Raw genomic sequence first — 15,231 nt, forward strand, 5'->3', positions numbered from 1 at the left:
GGCGAAGTCCGGGTGCTTTGCTTCGTTCTCCTCGGCAGTCCCGTCTCTGGTCGGCAGCCTTTCGAGGGTCTGACTTCCAGGGAGCTTCGGCAAAGGTTAGCGGTGCTCGATGGTCCCTCGGAGCACAGGAAGAGGGCGCCTTACCAGGTCCTCTCTCGGATCAGTCTTCGACGAATTTGGCAGCTTTCAGATCAGGTCGAAGCAAATGCAACAGCAAGTCTTCTTCCAGCTGGGCGTCGAGGATCAGCAGTTCCAGTTACTCTTCATGAGTAGACACAGCTTCTGAACAATTTCCAGTGGTGAGAGGTCCCCAGATATACTATCTTGTCTCTCATCCACACTGCTGGGTCACACGCAGCAGCCAATCATACAGAAGGGCATTCATGCAGTCAGTCAGCCAATCATGAACACAGTGCATTCAGGCCATCCTCCTCCCTCTCAGACAATCACAACAAGGAATGTGGATTGGGGCAAGTACCCAGCCATTCAACACTACACACTGCATTCAGGCCAGTTTTGGGCAGGGCTGTTTCAGTCTTTGTCTCTCATACCAGAAACCAGACAGCCACAACAAGAAGTGCATATTGGTCACACACTCCATTCACCCAGGTCCCACCCACAGGGTGTGCCCACAACATACAGTCACTGTCAAGGCTCTAGCCAGTCTGGACTGGACTTCACAACAACACCATATATGGAACTTCCACCCAACAGCCAGTCACAGGGAAGGGACAGAGTCAGGGCTTCCCAGGCCTTTGGGAAAACAAGGTAACAGGCAATAGAAAGCAAGAGGCCACAGGGGCCATCTTGTTTTCTATCAGGAATCAACTGATTCCAGTGGCAGGGCCTGGGTATCCCAAAATGGAGGATACTCAGCGCACCTGTCAAATTCAGCATGGAGCTGCAACTAGTCCATACCCTGCACTGCGGGCCACCCACAGGTGCCCAAAAACATACACTAGGGGTACAGGGTTGTACCCCCACCAATGGGTGCCGTAAGGGTATCCCATGTGTCTGTTCACCAAACCAAAAGAGAGAGCTGCACCACCAGGAGTCCCACCCAAACTCCTGCACAGAAAACACAACAGAACACGCGATAAAAAGGCAGTAAAGGGCAAGGTTACGGAGGCCCTGTCGCTCCGATGCATTTCCAGCATCACAGGGATGTGCAAGGGAGAGGGAAGGGGGAAGTGCGATAAGGGCAGCAGGCTAATAGTAAGTGCAGTCAGGGCAGCGCAGCTCTGGGTAAGTGCAAGGAGGAAGGGGACTGTAGTGGTTACAGTTACAGCTCCTATGTGCGCTGTAAGCCGGGAGACAGTGCAAGGAGGACTGATCGTGGAGGAGCCTGGCACCCAGTGAGACTCTGAGGGCACCAAGATACCAGTCAGCGCAGGTAAGTTAGCAAAGAAGTGAGAGAGTAGACAGAGGAGAAAAGGAAGGTCTTGACCCTCTTCCGAAACTTCAGATGGTCCTACTCAAGTCTGATAGGGGTAGAGAGGCACCTGCAGAGGAGAGAGATCTACGCTCTGTTCGGAGAAGCGCCGGACCCTCAGAGAGTTGGAGGTAGCTGAGCGAAGGGCTCTAGGAGGAAGGTATTTTGGCAGTGAGAGTTGGATGTAGTGCAGGACCCAACCACAGAAAGCCTTGTGGATGAGGCAGAGGGTTTTGAACTTGATCCTTGCAGCCACCGGGATCCAGATAGATACGGTCCCGATGCTTGAAGCCACGGATAAGTCTCGCAGACCTGTTCTGGATTAGTTGCAGGGGGCGAAGAATAGAGTTAGGCAGATTGTGAAAGAGGCTGTTGCATTAGTCCAGTCAGAGCTCTGGAGACAGTGAGCTGGGGGAAAGTGAGAAAATGTAGAATACCTCTGAGGAGGTGAAGCTGGAAGTGGATCTTCTTGCCAAGGTCTCTGATGTGAGGAGAGAAGGAGAGCGTGGGACTGAAGAGGACACTAAGGTTTTTTGCTTCACAGGAAGGTGAGGGTAGAGGGCCCTGGGAGGGCGGCCAGAGTGAGAGAGGGAAAGTGGGAGCAGGGGTCCCAATGAAAAGGATCTCCATCTTACTGGGATTGAGGCAGAGATTGTTGGAAGCGCACCAATCCTGAATCGCAGATAGACAGTCCGGAATGAGCGAGGGTAGAGAGGAGACCAAGGGAAGCCTAAAAGAGAGCCAAGTGTCCTCTGCACAACACTGCAAGTTAAAACGAGAAGGTGGAGATCAGGTGGGCCAAAGGGGCCAGATAGACATTGAGGACCCAGGGTGAGAGGATAGAGCCCTGGGGGACGCCTCATGTGGAGAGGGGGGTGGTGGTGGAGAGAAAGGACCCAAGTTGGACATGGGAGAGTCGGTCCAGGAGGAAGGGGGTCAGCCACGCCAGGGCCTGAACTGTGATGCCCAGGTTCTCGTGGAGAAGATTGATCAGGGTGGTGTGATTAACCATGTCAAAAGCAGAGGAAAGGTCAAGGAGAGGATGAGGAAAGAGGGAGAGCTGGAGTCCAAATTAGAGAGCAGATCTTCACAGGTGTTCAGGAGAGTAGTTTCCATGCCAGACTGATGATCATGGTGACAACCAAACAATTAAATGTGGAGAGTAAGCTGGGAGATGGCCAGCTTTTCCAGGAATTGGACTGGGGAAGGAGGGATAGAAATTGGGCGATAGTTAGTTGGGCAGGTAGGATAGGCAGAAGTTTTTTTTTTTTAGGAGGGGTTGCACAAGGGGGTGCTTGAGGAGAGAGTGGGGAAAATCCAGTGGCGAAAGAGTGTTTACAGTAATCGACCAATGCGGGAGCAAGGGTGGCAGTGTTGTCCTTAATGGTTCTGGAAGAGCAGGGGAGCACCTGTTTGGATGACATAACGTACTTGTCTATAAAAATTCTCAGATGTTATCAGAGAGAAGGAGGAAAAAGGAAGAGGAGAGGGAGAGGTGGCAAAATGGGGCCTGAGAGAAGTAGAGGGAGGTAGAGGAAGAACAAAGCGAGGACAAGATGTCCTGAGATTTAGTGGTGAAATGAGAGGCCAGAGCCGTACAGAGGGCCTGGGAAGGAATAGGAGAGGTGGAGACTGAGGAGGATTGGCCAGCTTCTTGCAGATTCTAAAGAGTTCTGCAGTGTTGTTAGAGGCCACAGAGATGCAGGCTTGAATATAGACCCTCTTTTTGGAGAGGACACAGAGTCTGTATTGCCTTTGGGCACATCCTCTAAAATATTGGCCTGCTGCCTACTCCAAAGCCCTCCACTTCCTCTCAGTCACCCTACACTTGTGTTTCAGGGCGGCGCGGTAAGAATCATACCAAGAGTTGCACTTGGAGGTAGGCTTAAGATGGATTCTCATGACAGGGGCAAGGATGCCCAAAGTGTTGGAGATAGAAAGATGCAGGTTAGGGAGGGCTGTGTCAGAGTGTGAGTCAGCCGCCAGAGTAGGAGGAGCAGAGAAAGTAGAGGCAAAGGCATCCACTGACACTCCCTTCATGGGCCGAATGAGTGAGAAGGAAGGTGGTAGTGCTAGGTTAGGCTTTGCCCGGGGGAACAGACGTCTCAGGTGTGAGGAGAGCAGAAAATGGTTAATGCAAGAGAGAGAAGTGGTGAGAGGGTGATGTCTGAGGAGATTAGAACATCCAAGGTGTGTCCAGCAGTGTGTCTCGGACCACAGGGTAGAATGGAAAGGGAAAGTGTTGCAAAGATTGTGCAAGAGCCCAGAGGTGGAATAAGAAGCATACAGGTGGATGTTGAGATCTACGATGAGGGGAGGTTGAGAGGTAGAGGAATGGCGAGAAGAGAAGAGGTCAGCCCATTCTCGGAGGAAGAGGGGGACTTGGCTAGGTGGCCTGTATGGTGACCACAGTCAGAGAGGCCAGGAACGATAGAGAGCCTGCTGACCAGGCATTCAAAGGAGGAGTAGGCCTGTGTAGGAATGGCAGACTCAGGGGCCCACTCTGGAAAGATCAGGGCACTCCACATCCGGGCCGGTTGGTTCTGGGCTCTGAGAGGATCTTGTAATCCCCGGGGAGGAGAGGGTCAAATCTCATGACAGAGCTGTCCGTGAACCATATCTCGGTGAGAGCGAGGACATCCAGGTCAAGGTCTTCGAGAGAGTGGCAGATGTCAGAGGAGTGTTTGACATCAGAGCGAGAGTTGAGAGTAGCGACATGGAACAGGTTGCCACATTTGAAAGACTTCCGGGTTGGGGTAAAGGAGTGAGGTACACCCAGAGGAAGTGGTCAATGGGCCAGAGAGTGGGCAGAGGCAGCAGACGGAGGTGGCATAGGGGCCAGAGGATGGGGAGGAAGAGGAGGCAGTAGATAGAGGTGGCATAGGGGCTATAGAGGAGGATGGAGGGGGTGCCAGTGAGGCAGCAGCGAAGGAGGAAGGAGGTGGCAGAGGAGCCAGATAGGTGGTAGAAGGAGTAGCAGGAGAAGGGAGGAAATAGGAGACGACTATCCAGATGGAAGAGATTGGGTTGAGCACCCTGGACCATGATGGTACCTTGATGGAGGTTTTGGAGGAATGGAAGGGAGAGGAGTAGAAAGGAGAGAGAACACAGACCATGTGAGGGGTCCATAGGTCTGGCGATGAAACGACAAAGAGGATGTCGGTGAAAGTCTGTCTGGAGGAAGCACTCATGAAGGTATCCGCAATAGGAAGGCCTGGGTTGGAGACCAGGATATATATATAGAGATAGAGATAGAGAGGTAGAGAGGTAGAGATAGAGAGATAGAGAGAGAGATAGAGATAGAGAGAGACACGCAGCCCAGCCCAAGATGCATGGAAAAAGGAGGGGATACGAAGTCACACAGTAAGGAACACAAGAAGCAGCAAGACAGGTGAACAACACAGTACCAACAGTAACCACATTGGAGTGGGAACCTAGAGAGTGGGAGAGAGTCTAGTGGAAATAACAAACAGTTCCCAACAGATACCAATAGTGGATTAGGAACCTGGAGGGGGGGGGGGGAACATATCTGGAGAGCACAACTGTTAACCAACAGTGACCAGTAGGGTTGGAACATAGATGGGTAAAAACGGACCTAGAACACAGCAGTTAGCCGTGATGAAGCACAGCAGCCTCAGGATACAGCAGGGACTCATAAAACACCCAAGTACGGCTAACCACAAGAGGGGAAAGCCAACAGTTGAACCATCCTTTCAGGAAGGAACCCTTCAAGAGGGAGACTTTCCAGAGTATCATACCATTTGTGTCGAAGGGCAACTTCCTCTCCTCCATAGATGTCAAGCACACCTACGTCCAAATCCCCACTGGTTGGGATACAGGCGTTTCCTCCGGTTGGCGGTGGGGGAGGAGCAGTTTCAATTCCAAGTGCTGCCTTTTGGATGCCGCACATCTCTGAGGGTCTTGAAAAAGGCCCTGGCACCTCAGGAAGCACCGTTCCACTCCCAGAGCATTTGTATTCACGCCTACATGGAAGACTGGTCACTGCATGCCCCCTAGTCATACCTTTCCTTCAGGAACGAGTATAGTTCGGGCCCTCCTGAAGAAGTTTGGTTGAGTGGTAAACACACAAAGGTCTATGCTGACCCCCAATCAGGTGATATAGGGGGTATTTCCGATACAGGAAATGAAGGATCTCCTTACCCCCTTACGGAGCATTGAAACAGCAAAACAGGTTGAGGTCTCTTCTCAGCATCAAGAAGGCATCGTCTCTACGATGGTTGGAAGTGCAGGGAGACATATCGGCCACTGTCTTTGTCGCCCCCTAGGCTAGGTTTCACTTAAAACAGTTTGTGTTAAACGTCTTGTTCAACTCGGAGACACCTACTATGAACTAAACCAAGCAGAAATCGATAACTCCATATATCAGTAGGAAGTTGGCCCAGTGGCTCAAATAGTCACCTGTGCCAGGGTTCCTCCTTGGATCCACCTCAGCCGCTCACCCTCACAACAGATGCCAGTGAGACAGGGTGGGGGGCAACACAGGGATCTTTGGCCATTCAGGTAAAATGGTTGCGAGGGTCCCCAAATTGGAGGGAGCTATCTGCCATTTTGAGGGCTCCCAGTGCTCTGACCCCTCACCGACTGGAGAAGGCTGACCCTCATGGACATTCAGGAGGCCAAAGTATATATAAAATGGCAAGGGTTGCTGTCATGATTATGCAATGGGCGAAGATCAATCTTCTGTAGTTAAACGCCTCATATCAGAGGGGTGGATAATATCCAGACAGACACCTTAAGCAGGGTTTTCCACCCTCAGACTAAGCCTTAAGGATCCCAGTGTTCAGGTCAATCCGCAACAGATTCGTTATGCCAGCAGTCGGCCTGTTTGCTTCCATTCGGGATGCCCTGCTCCTGTATTACATGTCAAAGGGTTAGAATCCTCTCCCAAAGTCTGGTCCTCTCCCTTGCCCCCGGTTTTCCTATTTGCCTTTCCACCCTTACGCTGATTCACAGAGTTCTGCTGAGGGTAAAGAGAGACAGGGCTCGCCTCATCCTGGTGGGCCCAGTGTGGCCGTGGAATCTTTGGTTGCTCCTGCTGCTGTGACTCTCCAGGGAATCTCCCCCCTGTCCTGTTTTTTTGTCCCTCCCCCCTGAATTGGCCTATGCTTCCGAGACTGACACTGTCCCTTTTGTACTTGGCCTGGATTCTGAATGGGTAGGTCTGGTGAGGTTGGGGGTCATCCACAACCTGTGTAATCGCTGCACAGGGCTGTAGACATTCTTCCACTCTCAAGGCCTGGCATTGCTGGTCCCTTGGCTCCATGTGTGTCAAATGTGGTTGATCCCCTTTCCTGCAACTCAGTGTATGTCTTAGAATGTGTTCACGAGGCGGCTGGTGTGAGGTGGGCTGCTTCTACCCAGAGCAGATCTCCTGGCTTTTAGAGCTCCCTGGGTGTCCATTACCCCACTGGAGGACCTAACGGCTCAACTCTTTTGTGGGGTTGAGCTCTCATCCTAGGGTTTGCTACCCTGTTCATACCTTCGTCCTTACCCTGGTTCTAAGGGCCCTTTCTGGCCACTGGAGGAGCTTCCCATCAGTCTCTTGTTGTACAAGGAACTGTTCCTGGTGGCTATGGTGTTTGCCCATATGTTGGAGGAGTTGGGGGTACTGGTCGCCTTTGAACCTTACCCGAGATTCATCCAGAGGGACTGCATCCTTTGTTTCAGCCCAAAGTAATTTCTGATTTCCACCTCCATGAGGACTGGTCCTCCATACACTGAGTGAGTTTTTAGGTGAGGTTGGCCTTTCACTGGCACACCCTCTGGATGTGGGCTGGGCTGGGAAGGTGTTCCTTTTCACAACGGTGTGTTCCAGGCAATGTGAAAAAGTGTGACTTTTTGCCTGGGGCATGCAGGCAGGCAGCAGTCTATGGCCACTTTGAGTAGACGGGTGAGGAATGTCATTAGCATGGCCTATGACTCCTCGAATATTCCCCTTCCTGAACATGTGTAGGGTAGATCCTGTATGGAAGGAAAGGTCTTCAAGGCCCCCCCTCCCCTACATTCTCACTAACGTGCAGACCATGAGTCGTCCAGCAGCCATCCACGCGCCTGCAGCCAGGGATGCGGGATGACTGCGGGTCGACATGTGGCTGCAATGCTCATCAAGTAGTATGGTACCAGGCTCCATTTTGTGACACACTCAGACTCCATTTTGAACATAACAACTTAGGCCTCACTGACACAAACGGTCTGCAGGGCTGCAGCTCTCCCCTCCCGATCACACACAGTGAGCAAGTCACTTCCCCTGCCCTCCTCTCCTCAGCTGCCCGGCTGCAGGCCTGTTCTCACGGGAGACTAGGCACGAACAAGTTACATGACAAACATTGTATCTTTCACCTTCCGCAGTCCATCATTGACCTGCAGATGACCGGGCCAAAGCTGTGGTTTGAGAAAAACAAGCTATCTCCATAAAACTTGTCCTGTCCCCTCGCAGACCCCACATTTATGACACATGCTGTGGATAACCCCCCAACCCTGTTCCCCATTTGAAGTGCCAGATACGTATGCCAAGCCTGTGTGCCACCCTGTTTCACCCATGCAGCTAATCCCTCTGAAGGGACTATAAATTCACTTCTGTTGTCGTATGCCACATGGATTGATTGTATATAATGAAATAAGGCGACCCTCACCCATCCCCGACTATACACAAAGCAGCCATGAATTGTATGTTTAAGCCCCAGCCCTCGATCAAATATCATTGGCTTCTATGGACTGCATGGGGCAATGTTTGATACCAATATGAACACAATGATTTTCTAAACATGTATAAATCTCTGCATGACCAATCAGCATCGCCATATGTATGGTTTTTTCATGGTATGTGGCAAAGTGTATATAGAGCATTTTTCTTTTGTATCAATCGTATAATTCCTGAGAATTGAATCGTGCAACCTATGTTATAAGTGGCATATTGCACACCCTGTTAGTGTACTTAGACACATACTAACCTATTCCTACCCCACTCATATTCTTCATGTCTGTGTCCCTTGTACAACTAAACAAGACAAGACCGGCAAGATACAGGGCCTCTTCTCCCCTCACCAGCAGCGCTGCATGCCAGCCCCGACCTTTCTTCCCCCTCTAGCCAGGCTGAGATGTATAGCCTTGGTTCCACCGACGATGTGATGCTACGATTGTAACTCCTCCCCTTCCCACTGAGCCAGCACTAGGTGTTCACCCTGCTGGGCCCCCAGACTCCTCTCATCCCACCACCTTTTGATGTAATGGCCATGTTCCCTCTGACTGGATAGTATGCTAGTTCACCCCGACCCTGACTGACCATGGTGGCCATATGTTTACTCTCATACGAACATGCTATAGAGATGCCCCCTCTGTAAGATCTAACAAAGAGAAAGTGATAGATTTAGTCCTGGAATGTGCACCCTGATAAGCCACCTGAACCCATGTGGCAGCCCACCTAGTGTACATGATATCCTGTGATGATGAAATGCTCGCACTTAGAGTTATGTGTTATTTTCCTTGTGATGTTAGAATAACGATTTGTAAGATTTGCAGGGCATCATGAATTACCAGTAACACTGAATGAGTATGTGTGGCTGCAAGGGCAAATGCTAGAGTAGTCGCGAGGTATCAATCAACCATCATCTGACCGGAGCTCCACCCTGATGAGTCCAGCTGACCTAAAAGCATCACCATGACCCTCCACATGGAGCCTCACCAATCCCGAAGCTTTGCACCTACTCATCTATAGGTGCCCTTCTCCACTGTCCAATCTCATAGATTCATGTATCCCTTAGCTCCCATGTCATAGGTGACATGGTTTTGTAACAAAATGTGAATGTTTGCTGATGTCTGGCAGAGTGCTCTCAGAGTTTGCAGAGTCCTCTGCTTGCCCTATATTGGTTTGGATAAACTTTTACCTTTTGACTTCACCCGCACTTGGTCTTGGTCTCATTCCCATCTGGGGTGTGTCCATCATTGACTCTCACTGGGGAGTTTTAAATGCCTTTTTGGGGGATGCTCACTTTCAATCCACACATGCTTTACCTCCTGGGCACCCTTCAAGGGTGTCCCATTGGGAGTGATTTTCTGGGTTATAACTTGCGCTTCCCCGGAAACTTTCATCCCATTTTAAGCTGTATGTTGGTCTTCCTCTGCAATCTTTTGGTGCAGCTGTGTTCTCTTGGGTCAATGACTAATGGTGTTCATTAAAATATGTTTGTGTTTCACTGACCCTGCATGTGGACTTTTCTATGATTTGCAATTCCACCCCGTTCTTGCTTGATATAGCATCAGATGATAAGGACTGAGACGAGGAAGAAACATCCGTATTATTTACCAGTAATCCCATTTCTCTGAGTCCTTCTCTTCCTCTTCCCACTCCTGGAACCTCTCCCGGCCTTCCCCGGGGTAAATGGGATGTTCTGCTGCTTGTTATTAAACAGAATGTGATGTTGGTGTGGGTGCCCCTCCCTGCCTCAGAGAAGGGGCCAGGATCACACCAACCAGAGAAGCTGGATGGTGGGAAAGAAAGCTGAGAGTTATTGTCCCCCAAGGCAGAATTCTCAGATTATAAGGACTGGGAAGAGGAAGAGAAGGACTCAGAGTAATGGAATTCTGGGTAAGTAATCAGGACCTGGGGGCCACTCAGGTGGTGACTGTGCGCGGTACAAATACCTTCAACATTAACATTTTGGTTGCCAGCACATTCCATCTGCTAGCGTGTCACTGTTAGCGCGTGGACATTTCTAGCAGGCATGCGCCAAAAGCAATTGTAAGAACTTGGAAATGATTACCTTGGTCTCTGATGTGAAGCCCAGCGAACCGCTTGTTGAAAGCCATGGCTGTTTACTGCGTGCACCTGCCATCAAGAGAAACATAACCATGTAAACATGACTTCGGACCCAGAAACCAGACTTCATATAAAAGACAAGTTAACAAAAGACAAGGTGCGACTCTGTCCCTTTACAGCCGACGCTGGAGGGATAGGCCTCTTGTAAAGGCGCACCACAGTCCGCCATGGCCACGCTTACAGGGACTATAAGCTTCCGATACTCCTTCAAATTCGGGCCGGCATTAGCTCGGCATTCTTGACGCTGAATACACACATTGTCAGAGGTGATAAGGACGAAGCACTCTGCGTTCTGCTACGTTTAGTTAATCATTTATAAAGGAAAAAATAAACTCTATAATTACTACTCAGGAATTCAACATGACATGCGAAAAATTCCAGGTTGTGCTGAACCTCACTTCTGGGTTCTGCATATTTTTTTTCAAAAGTGACTGAATGACCACTGACTGACATTAGGTGAAGTGTTCAATACATCTAGCAATGTTGGCAAACTACTGGAGTTCAGGGTTTCCTCTTCTGCAGTTGCTTTGCATGCCAACAATTACAAAGTGCTAGACACACATCTTTTCCCCTGCCAATCAAGCACTGCATTCATAGGGGCAAACCAACAACCACCATCCTTGGGCACGCCAAGCTTAAAGGGGCTGACATTCCCAAGCTTTGATGGTTGCACGTTCCTTATACTATTTAGATTTACAAAACAGGGGAAAACCCTCCTTCCACTGGTGGCTGGGGTTAAATACTAGCATGCATACATATTAGTTCCACCCTGGGGCCTATACAAACCACATAGTAAACTAACCAGACATAATATACATTTCCATAGAAACATGTTAAGCAAAAAGACTGATGGAAGGCAGCAGGTAGGGCAGGAATCTGTGCATAGAGGCCTGAAGTCGGGGTTAGGGACTGGAGCAGGTATTCAGGTGCCTTTTGATCTCTGGTGTAAGATTTTAGAATCATGATGCTCCATATGTGGGCTGCTAGGTGCCAACATTCCCTCTGTGCATACATATTAGTTTCCACTGTTGGGCCTTATTCATAGTAACGTTTTGTATTAATTTAAATTCATGAGTATGGGTATCCCAGCCAGCTATCCCTAGAAGTGTTCTCCAGGTGTGGTGATCTAAAACTGTGAACAAATTAGTTGATTCAAGGAGGTAAAAGAAAGATGATTTTGGTCAAGAAAAGGGAGAGGACCAAACAAATAGGGTATGTGAAGTAGACAAGAAAAAGTAAATCGACAATTTATGTGTATATATACAGAATGTAGGTTACCATAGAGGGAATGTTTAGCACATGGATGTGAGTAAATTAATGTTACATGGAAACACCTAGAATATCCACAAAATATAATGCACAAAAAACAGTGAAATAAAGGAAGTACTTTCCGTGAATTTATGAAACAACTACGTTGGTAAACTGCTCAATCTGTGAATCTCCTAATTTCTAGATTACTATATTCAAAAGGTTGTTGACCTAGGTTAGAGTCTGCTTAAGGTGAGCATCAGTGTCGTCGACTGCACTTTCCTAGGTTTGGGGGGGGTCAACTTCACAAATGTTATGTGCGGCCCATTCAGGGAAGCAATCGCCAAAATGGAAGGCAGGGTCTAGAAGCACCCACGGGATCCACACCAGCCATTCTGCTTCGCATGAATGCAGGCTTTATTCTCAGATAAGGCCCCACACTCAAAGCTGCTGTCTGGCACCTTAACCCCCCCAGTGCCCATATGTTAGTCTGCCCTTGGACCTCGCCGCACCTTCCCCACTAACCACCATCCCACAGCACAGCCTTATCCCGAACACCACTCTGCCCAAACCTTGTCTTCAATGTCTAACACACTACCACTAACCAGCAACTTGATACCCATGTCCTGGAAACGGAGGAAGTGCTTCGCTCGGATGCCAGTCTTCCATTGTCATGGTGTTCTTAAAAAGAAAAAAAGGGTTTTACGTGAACATAATTCATGTCTCACATGCTTACCACAGCTGTGTTTTCCTCTGTTACCTCACCGTTAGCACCCCACCGTTTACCCTGGAGGGCTAGTGGCCACCATGCCCTGTTCTTCAGGTTATAATTGGTGGCAACGCACTATGTTGACCCATACTTCACACAGGCCTACCCACTTGGGCTCTGTGCCATTGCCACCCAGTAAGACCCTCACTCTCTGTGATTCTTTATCGAAAGCAACTGCCAGAAAATATAGCAACTCTAGCATACGCCCCATTCTGCAAACCCTGCACTGCAGCCCTGCACCAAAATAATATAATCATTGCAATATAAACAGAATCTGGGCCTATACATTTGCAATTAAAGGGCTCTGTGCCATTACCACCCAGTAAGACCCCCAACCTCACTCTCTGTGACTCTTTATCCAAAGCAACTGCCAGAAAATATAGCAACTCTAGCATACGCCCCATTCTGCAAACCCTGCACTGCAGCCCTGCACCAAAATAATATAATCATTGCAATATAAACAAAATCTGGGCCTATACATTTGCAATTAAAGTAATACAAGTGATGCTGATGGGCAGAGTGTTTCCCTTCAAAATATTAGCTCTCCCCAGGTTCCTGTATGTGCTTCATGCTGCCCCCCATGATGTCCCGCCTCAAGAATTTGTGAAGCTAGGAGGGGTAAGGAGACTATTGTGGGGGGTCTACAGTCCCCAGAACTGCACTGGAAACATTGACACACTCCGGCTGGAAAGGGGGACTTTACCTCCTGGACCTGCGTATGTACATTTGGGTAATGCACTTGGTGGCAGTAAACGATTGGATTAGACACAGAGGTTTCATCCATAAGGAGGGATGGATAGAGAAAGGGAACTTTGACTCCAAGCCAGGTATTTATGTATGTATGTATCTATATAATATTAGGTATCGAGTGCTGAGGGTGAGGGAGAGAGGCTGACGAGTCAAGTCAGGTACTCTTTGGGAAGACATGCAAACTTGTAATAAAAGTGTGGGGCAGCTGGCTGCATTAAACAAGATGGGGGACAAAAGTAGCTGGAGACCATCCTTTATGGGGCGACAGAATTTTACACGAGTTGCACAATATTAGGGCTATAAGGAGATGTTCAGAAAAAGGAGTGAGCAATCTGGGTGGTGTTGTAACTACAGAGGGTCTTCTTCCCTTTATAGATCATGTTCTTCCAATAGCTGCAGTAGAGGTAGGTCCTTGGGGAAGGTTTGGCATTTCACAGGAAATGCCACTTCTAAGTAAAATAACGTATAAGGAATGTGTGAAGAAACTGATCTCTAATGCCTACAGATGGAAAGCAGGTGCCACAGTCAAACTGTTGGATAAACTGAAAGCAAGATGGAAAAAGGGACGTAGGCCCATTGCACGAAGGGGCATGGTACTGTGCTTTGGGCCAAATGCGGGAAATGACCATTCATATTTAGCACAGAATGATACACTACAAAATCCCCTAAGAGATTGCATCGATTGGGGAGGAGGAAGGATGATAATTGCCCCAAAGGCAAAAGGGAGGTGGGTAGCATAATACGCACGTTCTGGTGGTGTCCCTGGATCCAAGGATACTGAGAGGGTGTGCTACAAAGAAGGAGGTCTGTTTTGGGAGACAAGATCGAAGCAGACCCCAAAGTATGTCTGCTGAGGTATGGAGAGAAACCTCATTACCAATATGGAATGGGGATTCGAGGAACCCCCTTCCCAGGCTGTTTGGGAACTCAGCATGGATGGAAGTATGGAATGGAAAAATTGTTATACAAGAGAACAAAGGCAATATGAGAGGGTGTGGGAGAAATGGATACGATGGGGGGGAGGTGATTGAGGGACTGGGTGTTTTGAAAGAGAAAAGGGAGAAGGGTGGAGATAAGGAAGGGTGGCACAGACTTGGTGTTAGCTGGGTTGGGGGAGTAGGCAATGGGGCTAAGGGTAGGGTGGGAAAGACTGCTTCGGTTTGTCCTTGTTGGATTCCTATGGGAAATTGATTATATGAGTTATAATCCAAAGGTCAAATGCTCTGCTGTGCAATGGTAAAGAAAGCAAATCCAAATCGTCGAAGAAAAAAAGACTAAAAGTGAGATTACAGCAAGTAGACAATTTCAAAAAGTAACTAACTTTCATAATCTCATATACTTTTTATTGCGTATATAAAAATCTCCTAGATTTTGCAGCCATAAAAGCATTCACCATTACTGTGTAATCTATGTTTTCTATCAATTTGCTTTCAATTGAAAGTGTAACTAAAGCCAAATAGCTTTTACTGAAACTCCTGTCAATTCAGCCACAACTTATTTTTTACTATTTCAGTGCAATGATGAAATACCAATAAGTATTGTTAACTACCACAACCTAATTACAACCTTCTTGTGGTGCAATATACTAGTTCCCTTTCAAAAATAAATTTGCAGGAATAGTTCAGATTCTACAATAAATCAACAAATAGGGACATTGGCCAGACAGTGATGAAACTAGTTAATTTGTTTATTGAAGTTCTAAATACCTACTGGGAAACCATTGGTTAATCAAAGCATAATAAGAAGCTTTTTTTGACAAGGTTGAAAGATGAGGAATATGTCCAGTTAGCATAAGTAGCACAAACTGAATCAAACTTCAAAAATGGCATCCGTAACGTAATGACGTTCATCACGCAAGACGTGCGGATGATGTCATCACGTTACGGCACGCAAACAATATTGGCCAGTCAGTGATAAAACCAGCTAATTTGAAGTTCTAAATACCTATTTTATATTTTGGGAAACCATGGATAATGTACTAAAGGGAGCAGCTTAATGAGAAGCTTTACTTACAATGGTGATAGACAAGGAATATGTCCATTTAGCATAAGCAACACAGATCAAACAAAAACTTCAAAAATGGCATCCGTAACGTAATGACGTTCATCACGCGAACGTGCGGATAACGTCATCATGCTATGGTAAGCAAATAAATAGCGCCCATTTTTTTCACAAAAAGAGCAGTTCCAGCGAATC

At 48.1% G+C, this 15,231-nt stretch overlaps 1 protein-coding gene across 7 annotated transcripts in view; it reads right to left on the reverse strand.

Annotated features, from left to right (window-relative positions):
• The window catches only part of LOC138471946 (uncharacterized), an 835,353-nt gene that overhangs the window by 361,192 nt on the left and 458,930 nt on the right, over nt 1–15,231 (reverse strand). For all 7 annotated transcript variants that reach the window (XM_069609830.1, XM_069609827.1, XM_069609832.1 and 4 more), the window contains one exon: nt 10,213–10,277. In XM_069609830.1, the coding sequence (XP_069465931.1) occupies nt 10,213–10,258 (46 nt within the window). In that variant the 5' untranslated portion in view covers nt 10,259–10,277. The remainder of the gene's footprint in view (nt 1–10,212; nt 10,278–15,231) is intronic.

Source organism: Ambystoma mexicanum, chromosome 8, assembly GCF_040938575.1.
Source record: "Ambystoma mexicanum isolate Mex_15411 chromosome 8, UKY_AmexF1_1, whole genome shotgun sequence".
NCBI classification, from domain to species: Eukaryota; Metazoa; Chordata; class Amphibia; order Caudata; family Ambystomatidae; genus Ambystoma; species Ambystoma mexicanum.